General features: G+C 34.2%; 1 protein-coding gene across 2 annotated transcripts in view; it reads left to right on the top strand.

The window, feature by feature from the left end:
• PAPOLA (poly(A) polymerase alpha) overlaps positions 1 to 17264 on the top strand; it is a 38527-nt gene extending 21263 nt beyond the window's left edge. Inside the window, exons 13-22 of one of the 2 annotated variants that reach the window (XM_072337325.1) lie at positions 3705 to 3758; positions 4496 to 4615; positions 5946 to 6055; positions 7575 to 7696; positions 8507 to 8649; positions 9508 to 9608; positions 10774 to 10994; positions 11301 to 11366; positions 12682 to 12753; positions 14607 to 17264. In XM_072337325.1, coding sequence (XP_072193426.1) covers positions 3705 to 3758; positions 4496 to 4615; positions 5946 to 6055; positions 7575 to 7696; positions 8507 to 8649; positions 9508 to 9608; positions 10774 to 10994; positions 11301 to 11366; positions 12682 to 12753; positions 14607 to 14702 — 1105 coding nt within the window. In that variant the 3' untranslated portion in view covers positions 14703 to 17264. The remainder of the gene's footprint in view (positions 1 to 3704; positions 3759 to 4495; positions 4616 to 5945; positions 6056 to 7574; positions 7697 to 8506; positions 8650 to 9507; positions 9609 to 10773; positions 10995 to 11300; positions 11367 to 12681; positions 12754 to 14606) is intronic. The other variant, XM_072337326.1, reaches the window with a different exon arrangement.
• The last annotated feature ends 615 nt before the right edge of the window (positions 17265 to 17879 follow it).

Below are 17879 nucleotides of genomic sequence, written 5' to 3'. Positions count from 1 at the left end.
TTTAAGATGAATACATACTTGATACTGTGTGTTTTCTTTTGTCGTTGCAGACAACAGTTCACTCTGATAATAAAGCATTTTTGCATTTGTGTTGACTAACCACCAGATGTTCTAGTTACTATTGGACTTTTTTCATTAAAGCTTAAGGCTTTTGGCTCTTTATTAATAACACTTTCACATCTAGCTTCGCTAATTTTGTGATGATTCCACAATAGGAGGAAAATTGAAGTTCACACATCGTTTTTAGAGTTTCTAGTAATATAATTGTGGGGCAGAAGCTTGTTAAATGTATATTGACTTGATGAAGGTTGTATTTTTATAATAAATATGAATTATTAAATATGGACTACATCTTCTTTGCCCTCAGTTGAAATTGGAGACCCCTTTTTCTTGAATCAAAATCAAATATATTTTACAGCTGTTTCTGTGCTGGGTGGTTGGTTGGTTATGTACTAATCCAAACAAGATTGAAATTTACAGTTGCCCCATTAAAAGAGACTGATGACCTTCATAATGTGTCTGTGTTTTGTTTCTATACCTTTTGCATGATAAAAGCTTTAAAACAGTGGATGGCTTTTATGTTGTAGCTTAGGGGTAAAATTTGAGAATGCTCAAAGGGGCCCTGCAAAGTTACATTTTGAAGTTAAAAATGGGCTGCAGGTAAATTAGTTTGTGCTCCTTCTGATATTTTTCTTGTAATATTTTTCCTATTTTTGAAAGAAACATTAGATGTTATTTGAAATAATCCTGATTTCATCAGATTTTTTTTTTCTTGCATGTATGAACTATAGCAATTTTATCAGTGCCACAAAAGTTGCTTTTGCCAGCACTGAATATCCAGATTTTGTATGTTTTGCATAAAATCTTTTTTTCCTCTTTTTAACCATGGATGGTATTACAGAGCATGTTTTAATTTAAATTACCCAAGATTCCCTCTGTTACATCATAGTAAGTTTAGTTAAAACTTTGATTAGTAAATGTTAGAAAATAAATAATATGCAATCATAAGTGTGTTATAAATATGCTTTTATTGGTCAAATCTCCATCTGAAAGCTAGGTATATATTTTTCTGCCCCACTTCATCCTCTTTTCCTATTTAAACTGTGTGTATCATTCACTTGTTCCTGCTGAAGCTCAAAGCTATGTTTAGTGTTCTTCTGGATAAGGGTAAATCTGATCCATACTGTAAGATGTACCTTTTAAAAGCATTTCTTTCCATAAAAGGATAGCTCTGTCACTCTCCAGTAGAAATTAATTGCTAGACATGAATTTTGATCATAGTCACTTTTGCTTTATTAGCTTTGTTTAAAACTTCAGTGGTGTGTGACTAAAGAAATCTGGAGGCTACTGCATACCTGCATGGCCAAGTGTAGCTTAGGGATTGGGAAAATATGGAAATCTGTGTTATTTATATTGATTTTTTTTTTTTAACATCAACAATTACTTGGAGCGAGGGAGTTGTATCTTGCATTCTCCACTTTGTGTGGTTCTAAATTCTGAGATGGTGGGAAAACTAACAAATTGTACTTGCTGGCTATAATAATACGTAGGGAAATGACAGGAATGATTTCAGGTGGATATAACATCACTATGAGAGGTTCATGTGAATGAAATAATTAGAACTTAAAACCAAGAGTGCAGTGTGGTGATGAGAGAAATACATTGAAGCTCTATGTTTTTCCTTTATTACCGAGATATATCCTGCTAAATAGATAAACATAAGCTAGTTTTTAAAAGTTTTTTAGCCTTGATAGGACTTAAAATCAGTGGGTAAATTCTAAGTGTAAATCCTGGAAAGCTTAGGACAGATGAACTGAACAAGTTCATGTGCTCTTGAGTTTTTCAGGAAGCCTTTTGTCTCTTAAAAGTACTTCAGTTTTCTGTGTGTGAACAAGTCAGTTCCGTAATGTCTGCATTCAGTTGCTCTTACGAAAACTTGATGCTGACAGAGGTGGTGGGAAAGAATAAGCACAAATTTCTTTTCAGAAGTACTTCTGACTAATATTATGCACATCTTAGGTGATCACCGTCAGGAAGTAGTAACTTCATATTGTCTCTTATTATGAAGTAATGGGTACTCCTGAGTTTCACGTTCTTTTTGTTATAAAATGGAAAGCCAATAACTATTATTGGCATATTAAATAGAGCAGTTAGAACCTGTACCCTAAAATAAAGTATATTTTCAGTAGTACCAGCTGTTTTAAAGCTAAGTCTTAGTGAAAATGGCTATAGAGGTTTTACAGGGATTAATTCCATCTCATCACAAATAACACATTTTCTGGAGCAAAGGGAGGAGTTTACATGTTTTCTGATTTTTCAGTTAATTGTTATATCTAGCACTACCCTGACAAAAGTATCTAATCATCAGTCTCATAAAGAAAGCTTTTTTTTCTTTCTTTTTTTTCGCAACGTGTTTATCAGCTCAGGTGAGGCTCACAAGTGTGAAATCCATGTTTTGTTTTCCTGAAGTTTTTTAGTAAGTCTGTTTTTGTAGTCATTACCTGGAATAATGAGTTTCTTCCAGTACCTGCAGCTCTGTCTCTGATTCAGTTCATACATGATTGAAAACATCTAAAAGATTAAGTTGCCTTTTCCATCAAATGAAGTCCATTAGTGTATACATGTATGTGATAGGTAATGATGTAGGGATGTACGATAGCAGTATGTCTAGTTCTCCTTAGAAGAAATCTGCATTAGAAATGAATTACTTAAACAGAATTTGAATGGACCCTTATTTTCTTCTGTGGTGTTTGAATCAGAGTACTCTTTGCACTATTGTTTTTCCAGCAGCATTGACTCGCAAAGTACGAGTGTATAAACCCTCATGTTACTAGTCAACTTTAAATTCTGCTTGGAGAATATCTTAGTAGACCTTATCAGTTTAGTGAGTAAAGGCCGTTTAATTTATCTGGGAAAGTCTACTTCAACATCATAAGCTTGAGAAAAGCTTGACAATAGACATGTAAGGTTGACACTACCCCAATCCCCCATAATTATAAACTCAGATTAAAAGGTTTTTTGTGTGTTGTTACTATTGAAGTTCATGATAATCATCTTCCTTTTTACCATCCTAGATTGCTTTGATCAAAATACCATTTTTATTTTGTATTTTGTTTCTTTGAAACTTGCTTACAGTGGGCAAATACTGGCTATCCGAGAATATAATTGAGAGCTTAAGTATTTGTCACCAGATGAAATGGTTTTTTGCTTGTAAAATTCCGGATAAGCATCCATAGGCAGTTCTAAAATGCAGATTTTAAACTTTTGCAAACCATAATTCAGTGTTAATCTGACTTAGAATGAATATATGGGAACCTTTCATCTAAGTACTCAGATTTAATGTTAAAGGGCAACTAGTGTATGTAGAGATAGTTGAACAATTGATTTACTTGCAAGGACTTGCTAGTAGCTGAATCACCACTCATTATGTTTTGAAGCTTCTGTGCTGTTTTTCAGTTGGTGCAATGTTCCTGGCCTTTTATTAAGGTTGTTGCTAGTATTCCTAAAACTTGAAATGCTTTGAGAAATCTCTTAGTCACGTACTTGGGGAACATAGCCTCTCTGTCTGTTTAAAATACTCTGTAATAAAATCAAGCTAATCAATCTGTAGTTTGCAATGTAGACCTTACTTATGTTAATATTAAACTTTGAATGTCTAGTTTAAGAAGCATAAATAGAATAGCATATTGTCTTTATCTCCAAAGGCATTATATTGTGCTTCTAGCAAGTGCACCGACAGAAAAACAACGACTAGAATGGTGAGTACAATGCTTACTATTATTACAAAAAAAAATATATGAATTAAAACCTGTCAACCTTGAATTCAAGGAGATACACAGTGTATTTTTAATGAAACAACGTGAAACTTTCAAAATGTAACTTTTTTGTTTCAAAATTTAACAACTGTGATGGTATTTCTGGAAAACAATAAAAATGAAGGATTAGGGCAGGAGGACTGCTGGTTTAACTATGTTTCTTTTCAAAACAACCAGGTCACTTCACAAATCTTATTTTCTTAAGCTTTATGTGCTTTAAGAAGCAGTTGTTCCTAGGTTTGTGTTCGATCTCTAGAAATATTGTTTATCAAACTTAAAATGCCTCTCCCCCGTTTCTACATTCTTTTTTTATTAAACAACTTCTAAGATTGTCAAGCTTTGGAAATCTTTTAATATTCTACATTAGAAATTAAAAGCAAATGGCAGAAATACCTGAGAGTTCTTTTATGCTTGCTTATTACTTATGTTTACTTGTTGCTATCCACTTGTAAAAGCAGATCATAAGGCTTCAGGGTATTCTTCAGAGCTTGCTTTGTGTAAGTTTTTGTGACATGCTCACGTGGCTTATTGATTTGAATTTTTCATGTATAGTGTGTTAGTTCATTTGTAGTCTCAAATACTTGCGTAAGCAAAATGCTAAAGGCTTCTGCCTGATATGTAATGTTTGATATTTCTATTTCATATTAATGAGAACTTACTAATGAATGACATTTACGCAGGGTGGGTTTGGTGGAATCAAAAATCCGTATTCTAGTTGGAAACCTGGAGAAAAACGAGTTCATTACACTGGCTCATGTGAATCCACAGTCATTCCCAGCACCCAAGGAGAATCCTGACAAGTAAGCAAAAATATGTTAATCAGTAAACTAAGATTATTTTTTGAGTCTTAGGTTATTTTTTCATGATGGAGCCTAAAGGCATACAGTTTGAAGTTGTTTACAATTTTTAAAATCAGATGCTCTTTGTTCTGTGTAAGAATGTCTCTTAAGCTAGAAAACAATCTTAAAGAAGCAATATGTGTTTTGCTAATAAATGTAGTAATTGCATAATTGCAAATAATAGTATTTCCTTGTTATCTACTGTTATTTAGCTGCTGTTGATGGACTGTCCTGATATTAGTTGGCTTGACAGTTTTAATTACAAGGGAGCACTGACAGTTGAGTAGAAAATCAGACACGGTAGAAATGAATTTTGAGTAACTTAAGTAGATGGGATGTTACAAAATTTAGCAGTTGAGATCCATATCATTTAAACTTGACAAAAGCTAATGCTAGAATTCTAAAGGTTTTGAAAACAGCGAAGGGAATACCAAGCACTTAATACTGTCTAGTACTGTGTGGGTTTTTTTTAACTTCTTTCACCCTGTGCACTAAAACTTCAGCACCAGTAGGTAAATACAGATAGAACCGCATAGATAATCATCCACTGGTTAGCTCTTATTTCAGAAGACTTAATGTGGCTAAACTATTAGGAAAGGCTGTTTTTTTTCTAATGTCAATGAAGTGTGGTTCTTCACCTGCCTTTCTAAATTTGTCTAGTAATTGATTGGAAAGTGGAATTGTTCTGAAACAGCTTTACACAGAAAATGTGTGGAATAAAAAAATCAAGTGCCTTGAGGTGTTCTGATATATTCTGTAATAGGATGTAATAGTTCATTTTCAGTGTACAATAATTGAAAGTAAACTGTCAAAGTGAAGAGTTTCTTACCTGAAAACTGCACGTTTTTTGTCAGTTAGAGCTAAGAAATTTGAGACTTAAAAACAAATGTAGATGGCAAAATTGAAATCGTTTAGTTGGGGAATATATTAATATTTTGACTTCAAGGTCAGATGCTGAAAAGCTGCTGTCTCCTGTTTCTTGTACGGTTGTAATGGCTTGTCATAACTATTATATAAATTAGAGGATCTTTGCAGAAGCACAGCTAGTTAAATGATGTTGTTTACTGATAATCTTGGTTTAAGTTTGCTGGAGATGGTCTGTTTTGTGACTTCTTTGTATTGGAAATGAAACAAGAATTTCATCAAGCCAGGTTTTGGATTTTGCTTTTCTACATATGCATAGTTCCCCATTGCTAATGGAACTAAACTAGAATAGTAGCTATTGAAGCAAGTAACTTGTTGTCCCTGTTGGTGGCTATTGTCAAAAGCGACTTCATCTAAAATTTTGCAGGGAAGAATACCGTACCATGTGGGTGATTGGGTTGGTGTTCAAGAAAACTGAAAATTCTGAAAATTTAAGTGTTGATCTTACTTACGACATCCAGTCTTTTACAGATACAGGTGAGTTTTGTATTATAGATGTTCTGATATGAAACTTGTTGCATTATACTACTAGTCTATTTTTTTCATGATCTATTCTTTCAGTAGTAGAACTGTACCTAGAAATAGAAGCATTCAGGTAAGGAGTTAGTGTTATTTAGTGTAAAACAGATATAGTGATTTGTAATGCTTCTAGAAGCTCCTGATTAATAAATAAATGGATTATTATTGATTAAAGTGACGAACACAAATCTTTCGGACCTCATTAAAATGCTAAATTATATTTGGATCTTTATTGGGCAGACATGGTTATGACATGTAATCAGCCTCACCTAACTTCATTTTTACAATGTGTATAGCTTGTTTTCTTCATATATATATGAAGAAAATATAATATATATATATATGCAAATATATATATATATATAAATGCAAGAAACTTTTTTCTTAATGCTTATTCTTTGACACTCGAAAAATTTCTAGAATGTAAGAAATTCATAAGGAATTATTTGATTACATGGGAAGAGTGTGATTATATTTAGTTTTGAAAGTTCTGTATTTATTATGTATATCTGCTGTTGTCTGTGTGAATGTATATGTGATTATATTTAGACGAGTCTTTTTCAGTCAAGGGGATTATTATTTTCTTAAAACAGTTGGAATAACCCTTTTGATCGTAAGTGGGTAAAGGTGAAACTGCAGACACCATCTTACTTTCTGAGATTTCAAGAATGGCGTAATAGCTGGTCTGTTTCTCATAGCAGTGTCCAAAGCCATAGGCTTTTAGTGAGCAGTACTCACTGTTAAAATCCGTACGTCTCTAGGCTTCAACAAAATATGAATGAATCTCAAATTTAAATGCTACTTATGAACATGAAAAAACTTATGTTTTTCAGCATGATATGGAACTTAGAAACATGCTTTTGTGATCTTTTTACTTCTGTGTGCACTAACTGGCTAGTTTTCATCTAGGTTATACTTGCAGAGGTTCAGTTTTCAAATCAAAAGTTAACTATTTCATCTTCTGTTGAACTAAAGGAAAATTTTTTCAGTACCTTATAAATACTTGAATCATCCTCTTGTTATTATTTCTATTAATTGTTCTATAGTTATTCTATTAATTGTTGATACGTGCATCCAATTCTTTCTAAAAGAGGAAGCTGGTAGTTGAGCATTTGCTTTATTTGTGATCTGTGTTATCTGGACATTCAAAGATGCATATGGTGTAGAATGCACTTTTCAAGGCAATTTCTTAAAGTGAACCCAGATATTTCCTGGTGCTTTCTTACAATTGATGGAAATAGCCAGTTAAGACTTAATGCAGTCCTCTTTAAAAGTTTCTTAGTGTGACAACAATAAAATTAACAAATTGTGTGATGTTTGTGCTGTTAGTGTTGGCATAGTAGACAGTCTACTTTATTCTCCAGAGGGCGTTCTTGAGAGCGACAGATATTCTGTAATACAAAACATTTCTTCCTGGGCAAATAAGTGGACTTTGCAATATACTTTGATACATATTTATGTTATGCTAATTGTGTAGTTTATAGGCAAGCAATAAACAGCAAGATGTTTGAGATGGATATGAAGATTGCTGCAAGGCATGTGAAACGTAAGCAACTTCACCAACTGCTACCTAATCATGTGCTTCAGAAAAAGAAAAAGGTAAACTGTTTTTACTTTATATTTTGCTTTATATTAAGCACTTTTTAAAACTACACTTTTTTTTATTACAATTTTTTTTAGAACATTTTTTTTATTACAAACAGACTTACACTTGATTTCAGTACATTTCAGGGAACAGTGCAATTATTAAGTAATGCATCTTTTTAAGTAGTAGTATGTCATAGTACATAGTAGGGTTTTTGTCCTCCACTGATACTCAGCAGTGGTCTTTCTGCTGTTTAAGTTGCAGTTGGTCTCTTAAGTTTTTGAATTCATTTTTGTCTCTTGAAAATGTAAATTTTGGTGTACATCACTATTAATTTTGAAGTTAATGTAAAAGCAGTATCTATAAACTGTGAAGAATAAAGAAAGCTGAGATAAAACTAAAATGACAGTTACTAAATACAGTAACGGTTCGTCTTCTGTTTTTTAAACATCATTGAATCTATACTTGATTTTTGAGTATGGGAAACATACATGCTTACAGTGATACGATAGCAGTTTCTTTACGTATAAAAAGATTGGAAGATTGTCCATTTGTGCTTTGTATTTTACATTGATCCTTTTTTCAAATTCTGCCTTAAAATAACTATGTTTAAGGCACATGTATGTGCATAGCTCAGTGGAAGCTTATCACTATTAGATCACCCCTCATTTCTTTTTTCTTCATGGATTTAATGCTGGATAGTTTGCATGACTAAAATTCTGTGTCTTTTGAATCTCACTTTTTGTTGTTGTTGTTGTTGTTTGCTTATTTGTTTTAAGACCTTTACTAAGACTAATAACTTTCTTTTGTGTTATGGATGGTAGCATTCAACAGAAGGAGTCAGACTGACAGCTCTGAATGACAGCAGCCTAGACTTGTCTATGGACAGTGATAACAGCACGTCTGTGCCTTCGCCTACTAGTGCTATGAAGACGAGTCCATTGAACAGTTCTGGAAGTTCTCAGGGGTAATGAAGACTTTCAGTCTTGAGGCTACTTTCTGTTCCTGAATTGTGTTTAAGTATGGCAAGTACTGCATTCACAAGGTAGTATGTCCGTTATGTCAGGGTGTAAATATTTCAGACTGGCACTTAAAGACTTCGGTAGCTCCAGTTTGAATGCTAGAGTGGAACTGTGTGGGATGGGGAGCAGCACATCACTGGACTTAAGATGAGGAGTTATGAGATTAGATATGAGAGTGTAGAAAAGGTGAAATAAAAACTTAGTCACCATAGTATTAGGGCTGTGAGAGGTTGTGAACAAGAAGTGTGAGAATATGGAGTTTTGGGGCAGGTGTGGTATCTGGCATGTCACAGTTGAAATAAACTTTTCCTGTCTTATTTTTGAACACATGCTGCTTTCGTAGTCTGTGAAAAAGAGAGGGAAGAAAATTTGTCATGTGAAATCCCTGGTTTGGCTCAGGAGATCTGGACAGAAATTACAGTTGCAGTGGTGCATGTATATTAAAAACAGGCTTTCTGGTCCAGTCCTTGTATATCATTGTTGTTCTTTCATATGGGAAAATAATTCCTTTACTTCCCCCTGTATCTCATCTAATCAGACTTGCCTGAATTTTTGCCTTTTTTTTTTTTTTCGTTTTTTTTTTTTTTAAATGCAACTTCTTATCAATCTAAAAAACTGTCTTTGCTCGAATTTCATAGATGGCTAAATTCTGTCTTCACACTACAGCATAAACTTACATGTTGTGCTCTGTAATGCAGATTGTTTCAGTTGTAATAGCCATGCATACAATGTAATGAAGAGCAGATAAACCTATAGGCATGCTTTACTCATAATAAGCATTTTTTCATTTTTTTTTCTTACAGCAGAAGCAGTCCTGCGCCAGCTGTAACAGCAGCATCTGTGACCAACATACAGGCTTCTGAAGTCACTGTGCCACAAACAAATTCCAGTGAAAGCTCAGGGGGTAAGGAAAAATGACATAGTACATTGCTTCTACTGATTTTTGTAAAGCATTATTTCTTCTGTTGAGGTCTTCATTAAAACTGTGTGCATATTCTGCTTGGTATATAGATAAACTGATATTTTTAGAGTTGGGAAATCACGGCAGAGTATTTTGTGCAGCAATGTTTGTATTTTCTTTTGTCTCCCACTCACACTAGCAATAAAGTTTTCCAAGGTAGACTGTATTTGCGGGTTGACTGGTTTAATGAGGAAAAAAAGTCCAAATCTGAAAGAGAGATTTTTTTTTAATTTCTTTTAAATCCATTTCATAATTAAATCCAAGGGGTGGTTCTTTACTGCCTGTAAACTGTTTCTGTGATCCTCTTCCTGCTTCATGAAATGGATTCTAGGAGTGAAAAAGCCTCAGCACATGAAGTGAGACAGATGCAAAAGGGACTGCAACTGGTTATCCTTTCAAGATCAAATCTCATTAGTCTCAGAAATTTAGTGTGTTGGGGTCTTATGATTGTAATTTCTTTCTGTCATGTCACAAGTGCATTAATATGAGTAGTTGAGTATTTTTTTTTCTGATCATAGGATAGAGGAAAAGCATCCTGCATATGGTTATTGGTTTGAAATAGGCAACTGATGAGGTATAACTTTGTCAAGTGGAACATCTTTCAAAAGGATGTAGAAAATGTCAGATGTTTTTCTCATGCTCTCTCAATTCATCGTTATGTATTCTGAGCCTGAGCAATGATAAAATCAGGGTTTCTATGGAAAAGAGAGTGTCAGATTTGCCTTGGATTTGATTTAAGGCACTCTTAGGCAATGTACAACATATGTTTTACTCAACATATGGTTGAGTAAAACTTCTTCGAGTGCCAAGAACACAATAGGTATATGAGCACAGTGCTTCACCTGGCTAGTGTAATCTGTTGTTTAGAAGGGCTAATTAGGCCTAGCAGAGTGTTGCTGCTGTCACTACCTTGTTTCTGTTATGTGAGTTCTCTTTTTAGAGTGAGTTTAAAACTAAACATTTGCTGTTCCAAATTGAATGCTTTTACTACTAATTTTTCCACTTTCCTGAAGCCTATTTGAGTAATGATGGCCTTGACTAGTAACTGGAAACTGAAATGTTTGCCTGAACTGATCTTGCTGAAGCTTTTAAAATTATTTACCTGTAGGTTCTTCAAATGAAAGCATTCCTCAAACTGCCACACAACCAGCCATTTCTCCACCACCAAAGCCTACCATCTCTAGAATTGCTTCCTCAACACATCTATTAAATCCATCACCCAGAATTTCAGGAAACGTTGCAACAAAAACGCCTAGCCCTGTCACAGCAGTGAAAAGGACATCTTCTCCCCATAAAGAAGATTCTCCCAAGAAAATGAAAATTGAAGAGGTACTTGAGATTTTGAGATTGTAGCATTCTCCAATGCTACAACCCAAAACTTTGAATATTAATTTCTGCTGCTGAGTACTGATTATCATGTTCCAGATTTCAAATACTTTGTTAGCTTGTGTATTTCATACTCTGATTGCATCTTCTGTATAGCTTACTAAGGTGTTACTGTTCTGTATTGTGCTGATATTCATCATGTGACACATTTCTTTCTCTGCGTATTTTCTCGTTCTGTTTTTTTTTGTTTGTTTTTTTTGCTAATAATTTCATCATTGTTAATAGTTTCTCATTTTGTGTGCATTTCAGCAGGATGAAATAAGTGAAGCTACTAGCTGTATAGATGTGAACGAGCATGAAAGAATGGAAACAAAGGTATTTATCACTGGTCTATCTAATTTTGTCTGCATTCATTGTAGCTCTTAATTTGAAAATCTCTGTGTTTTTTTATTTTAACTCTAGAAATGACTGGTAGTACTTGTAGATATAGTATAGAATCTCTGTTAAAGACATTAAATTCGTATGTTCTTTTTCAAAGGATATATTAACAAATTGCAGTTTCCTGATACTAAGCTACCTTCTCCTCAAATCCATTGACACATAAGACAATAGACAGTGATTTTTTATTTTTTTTTGCTGATCATTCCCACTGTGTTATGCATTGCACAAAAAAAGCTTGTGCTAGCTTGCCAACTTTTAGAGTGTGGGGAAATGAATGGTGCTATATAAAGTCTTTTCTGATGGATATTCTGTGCAGTTGTAGCAAAGCCTCTGGGGACTTTCAGAGATCCAGACATGCCCTACATTATCTTGTAAATTGCCAGGCAATATTTTTGCTTACTGTAAGTGGAAAGGGTGATGGTCTGTCCTTAGCTTTATGATAACCACTTACACTGTTTTTATAGGGCACGGTACTCTTGAAATACTAAGGAAAATATGCCAAGAAATTAAAGTAATTAATAATGCTTTAATACTTGGATTTAACTTCCCACCCTTCAGTAAAAAATCTTATTTGGTCACCTTGAAATTGCTTTGAACTTGAGTCAGGTGAAGGCAGAAATGGTTGTAAGCATTTAATCCTAATGTTGAAACTAGATCCTCTGGATGCAGGTCGTTATAAGAGTTGTAGGTAATTTTGTTAGGTTTTATTGTAGTCTTCTCTAAATCTTATGTCCATAATTTGTATGGTAGGACATGAGGAAATAGACTTCTAAACTAACTTGGAATTGTTTTTTTTTTTTTCTGCTTTGGGTGTGGTTTATTGGCTTCCTTTTCCACAAACAATTTTGAAAGTATCTTCAGTCCTTCTAGTTTTGAGAACTGTTCTGGGGCAGGAAGATGAGGTTATGTGTAGGGATTGAGGATAGTTTGGTCTGTAGCGAAAAGTGTAGGGGGGGCTGCTAAAAATAAATAAATAAAAAATTACTGAGCGATGAAATTAATGTTCAGTTCTTGAAACAGTTTCTGTACTGTGATTACATGGGAGGTTAGTCCTGATCTTCAGCTGCTTATGATCTAAGTTCAGTGACATCCACTTTGTTCTATAGTATTAAAGAATTTACTCAATTCATAATAGTGGAAAAGCAGTCAAATTGGCAAGAAGTGCATTAATCTGTCATGTGATCTTCCTTGGTACTACACTTTTTCTTTCATAAACTGAATGACGTATTCCTCATCTGTTTATTTTTAGGAGCTATTGGAGACGGAAGTGAATGTAAATTCTCAAATGGAACATCTTCAGACAGCTTTGCAAGCTCCTCAGGTACTGGCTTTGAAAACAATGGATTTCTGTTTCTATATGTTGGTCTGTGCTGAAAATATCAAAATGAAAATAAAGTTGCTTGTGGTCGCTGTCGCAATTTTTGTGTTTTAGATGATCATTGATCTTACTGAATATACATTATAGCTAAACATGTATAGCTTGCCATACAAAATGACTAAAGCTGGATTCACTCTTCTGAATTGTGCCTTCAAAGTAAGGGGCTCAGTTTATTCCTTTGTGCTTTGCACATCACTGAATAATCCTTTCTAACAAGGAAAAAAAATGCCTTAAATAACTGCTGCTTGAAATTGTCCTGGTAGAGATTGAAAATGTGAAAAATTTGGCTTCAGATTCTGGTATTTGGTATGAGGGGAGCGAGAGAAGTTCTGATCTGATAGTTCATTAACCGACTATCTCACTTCACTGCTGGTGAAGGAGTGTAAGTTGCATTCTGTGAAGATCTCTTAAGCTTTTGTTACTAATACTGTAATTGCTTCTGGGAACATCTTTAGTGGCATTTCTAAGCCTTAATTGTTGCTCTACTGATTAAAAGTTCACAACTGCAGATCATTTTATGCTCACCCTACTCCTTAGGAGATGCATAGTAAATATAGTGATTGAAAATGGGGATGTATTGCAATAGTAGTATTTGTTAACAGGCTTTTTGAACTAAATGAGTAGACTACATGAGTAGCATTTAATAACAATACCAAAATTGGCAGAAATTGTAGATGTTATGTGGGCGCTTCAAACTACTTCAGGGAAATCAGTTTCTTTAAAGTTCACATAGTATGCCAAATTTATTTCATCTACTAAGCTATTATTATATAAAATGTTCCAGTTTTTACAAATTCAGTACTTATTATAGCAAAGGTAATCTGGAAACTATAAAAGTATGGTGGATTTCTTCTGTCACTTTTTCTATATTTTCATTGGCTTCTAGAACATTGCTTATGTTACAGGACATGAAAACAATACAGGTCAGCTTGAACCAGGCAGTGGGCTGCTGGGTGCAGGTTGGTGGGGAAGGATCTGTTTTGCTGTGAATCTTCGTTGCGTTGTGCTTTGCTATCATATCAGTCAGTGTACTCTGCTGATTCATTTTAATGAAGCAACAGTTGAGAGCAGTCATTTTAATGCAGTTTTTCCCTACATGTGAAATGCACTTTTATATTTGTTTTGAATGTTTATAACATAAGAAAACATTTTCTGTTAAATTGTGTGAAGTAATAAATAATAACTGACTTTTTGTGATGTCAAATAATATGTAGAAGTGGAAGGCAAATGAAGGGGTAGCGGCTTAAAAATAGAGGTTTCCAGCAGAGTTTTGTCATACCATTTCCATGTTAATCTATTTTAATTTGTTCTGGAAATTTGGTCAATAGTTGTTCTTAAACAGTGTGAAGTATAAATGTCAAAAGACACACATTGCATAGGGGACAGCCATCTTTCCTTCCATCCGTAAGAGTGTTACTGAGTTATTCATAGCAATCTTGAAATATTAAACATCTTCATCTGATAGTAGATGTCATCCTTATTAGGTGGATATTATGTCTTTATTATGGTACAGACTTAGTAGGCTCAGCTTTCTCTGCAGCACCTCCTAATTTCTTGCAGTTGTGAGAAAAGGAAATGCACGCTTTGAAAGAGATAGTTGCAGTTTGTTGTTAAATATGGCTTTGTAGGCAAAAGGAACATCTGCTTCTGTCTTTATAGTTTGTAATTATCCTTATCTTGGTTTATTTTGAACTACTCTTCAAGATTTGATTTGTCGTTGAACACTGGTGCCAGTTTCTACAATATTCCTGTAATTTACAGTTAAAATACAACCGAACTTCTTCTTTTCTTTTCAGAAAACACCCAGTACAGATCTTTCCGATATCCCTGCTCTCCCTGCAAATCCTATTCCTGTTATCAAGAATTCAATAAAATTGAGATTGAACCGGTAAAAACAACCTCAGGGGTCCATAAACAATATCTGCCAACTCAACCCGTTGTCTTCTAATGCTAGAAAAAAAAAAAAGGAGAACAGAGAGTGCAAGACTAGAACATGATCGGAAATGGATTTAGGTATATTTTGTGCACTTCCCTTTCTGGGCTAAAATCACCACTTGATTGGAAGTCCAGGTTAGTATGTGAAGCCAGGAGTACTATTAATGTGTTAGCAACAGTTGCATTAAGTATTTCAAAGGATTACTGCCTTTAAAAACATGAACACTATTTGTATCCATATTTGACATACTGATTGAATTTGTTTGATGCATTGTTTCAAAATTGAGATAAAACTGGCATAAGAATCCCTTAAATGCACTTTTATGTACTTTTTTTTTTCATTGGAGTATGACTATTCTTAAATCTTCAGCTGATGTATTTTCATTTTATTGATGAATCTCTTCAGTAGCAATCTGCAAATGGGATGATGATCTATGATATACTATACATTGAAGACGGAGTGTATAGTATATCTAGTTCAACTGCCATCAAGCAGCAGTAAGCCTTTCAAGTGGAATGTCCAATCCTGGGGTAATGAGACATATGTTGAGGAAGTAATTGGGAAGTTTTTGGTATTGGTGGGACTTGATTAAGATGTTGTCTACTTTTATTTATAGGATTGTTTTAAGGTGCATACAGATCAGCAGTCAAACAGCGAATAAACTTTCCTTTGAACTAATCAAACTTATTTCCTTTTTGAGCTCTTTATTGTATTTCTTGGGAAAAGCTTTTGCATTTAGTGTTGGGGTTTTTATTGCAGCTTGTATGCACCGTATAGGACAATAGTTATACAAAATAAAAACAAGCCAGACCGTAATATTGTTTTTTGTTTTTTGTTTCCCCTTACATAATCATAATACCTTGTGGCCTGTAGGCACAAACTCAGAAGTCTGTCCCATCACTGAAGTGTTTAAATATGTGTGCCTGTGAAATGTAACACCTGTCTTGATGGCCTTTGAGTCACTAAATATAAGATGATTTTTGTACACTCCGTAAAAGTTCTGTATGCATTTAAAAGGTTCAAATTTTAAATAAAGGAAAAAAGATTTTTTCCCCAAGGATTTTAAACTTTTTGTTTTTAGATGGCTCATCAAAAATAGTTTTACATACCGAACAACATTGAATTTTTAAAAATCATATTTCTAGTGAGCACTTGACATCTACTAAACTCTCTTACTCCTATTTTTTTGTTCTGTAGACCTATGAGAAAAGATAAGTAACAACTGTTTCTTTTGAAAGAACTGAATCTCTCATGGCAAAGAGCAGCAGTATTGAGGAATATGAGGGATATCAGCAGTAATAACAAATGTAGATAACAAACTTCATGTTACTGTTACTTATTTGATATGTGGGATATCAAATCATATTCCCTTACTTTGATTAGCATGTTTTATGAACTCTCTTCTCCCATTGTGCTTCATCCTCTTTACACGTGCATCTTTCATGTTAAAATTAAATTACTTACACTCTTCCCCTTATCCTTCTAAATTAAGTCTCCAAAGTCAGAGTGTAGCTTATCTTTTACTTAGGCTGTGCAGTAACCGAAGGGTTTTTTATTGCCATTTGTCTAAGAAGTCTAGTATACAGATCTTCACTTTTTCCTTGCCCTGTGCAGCCTGCTGTTGTCCACCTCCCAAAGAAGGTTATATTAACAGTTGAAGTGTACAAGGTGTCTGTGTATTTTGTGTAGCTATGGAGTTTAGATCGAAATTGCCAGGCACAATTTTAGTCTTGTCATTTTGTTTACACATCGAAAAATCTTTTTCATTTTATTAAACGTTTCATGTAACTGCACCCAAGTTTTGCCAAGCTGGGAACTTGGAACTTTTCTGTATAGTGACTTTTTAATTCTAGTTTTCATAACCTGGAGATCAGACTGTTGCTTTCGCATGATGTACGTAGTGTCTCATGACTGGAGTTTGCTTTGTTTTATAGTATCTGTACTCCTTGTATTTTTCAAGAGCTATTTTGTAAACAGATGATGTATTTCTCCATTGAAAACACAATAAAAAACAGCACAATCCCATGGTTGCCTCATTTTTCTGAATGTACAAAAACGTTTTTACTTGGAATTCATACTTGTCTCCTGATCTTTCTGCTAATACAAAATCCAACGTGGTCTAAAAGAAACGCAGTATAAATCAATTAATTCTGTAAGTAAGCATATTGTATGTAGAAAGTAACACTTAATGGGATGCTGAGTTCTAGTCTGTGAAGGGGGTAGGTTGTGGATTGTTCAGCAGGCTTGAGGATGGAGATGTGGCTTCCCAGAATGCTTCAAGAACATCTCTTCCTCATCTTCTGATTAGGATTCCATCTCACCTTTAAATTATTAGACAATGCTAAAAGAAATGTGCGTAAACAATCTGGGGATGCACTACTTTCTTTAGAAGTTGGAGTGAATTTTATTAAGAAAATCATTAACAGTCTCGGTGTCTTAGACTTGCTTTCCCTGCTATTACTTCTTTTGTCAGCAGATGGCACTGTTTCTTGTCAAACAGTACAAGCTTGCCCTGAAATAAAAGTAAAAATTACAGATAACTGTGCATCGCTTGATTGATCTTTGTATCAGCATGAGCCCAATCCTCCAAATGCTTGATGTGAGTAACTTTAAGTAGCCCCCCTTTGACTAAAATTTCTTTAACTGCTAAAACCTCTGATGATTATGGTCTTCATATTATAATTACCCTGCCTAAAACAATGGACCTTTGTGTTGTATATACTTTTCACAGCATGCAATTGCTTGTCTTGTTTAGAACAGATTCATCATCTTTATATCTTGCCCATCCCTTCTCCCTTTCATCACAGCTGATGTTATTTATGGCTTTAATTCCTTTCTATTCTTTCCAACCAATAAAAATCTGCAAGTAGATGTACAGATTTCTGTTTAGTGCTTCTCATCCTACCAGCAACGGGCTTCAAAAGGGTTGTTCTGAGTTACCTATCATGAACTTCCAGAAGGGAGTTCATGAATTCATAAGGATCTGCAAAGATGGCAGTGAAAGTTACTGTTATAGCCAGAGTAATTAACATTAATAAGCCATGGTTCTAACAGATCGCTTTAGACATGCTGATTTGAATCAGACTTCTGAATAGGTTTTAGCTAAAATTGTGTTTCCTTACTGTTGTAAGGA

The sequence above is a fragment of the Excalfactoria chinensis genome, chromosome 5 (assembly GCF_039878825.1).
Source record: "Excalfactoria chinensis isolate bCotChi1 chromosome 5, bCotChi1.hap2, whole genome shotgun sequence".
In the NCBI taxonomy this organism is placed as follows: domain Eukaryota; kingdom Metazoa; phylum Chordata; class Aves; order Galliformes; family Phasianidae; genus Excalfactoria; species Excalfactoria chinensis.
The sequence above is the reverse complement of the archived record's forward strand: the minus strand, read 5'-3'. Positions and strand labels throughout refer to the sequence as shown.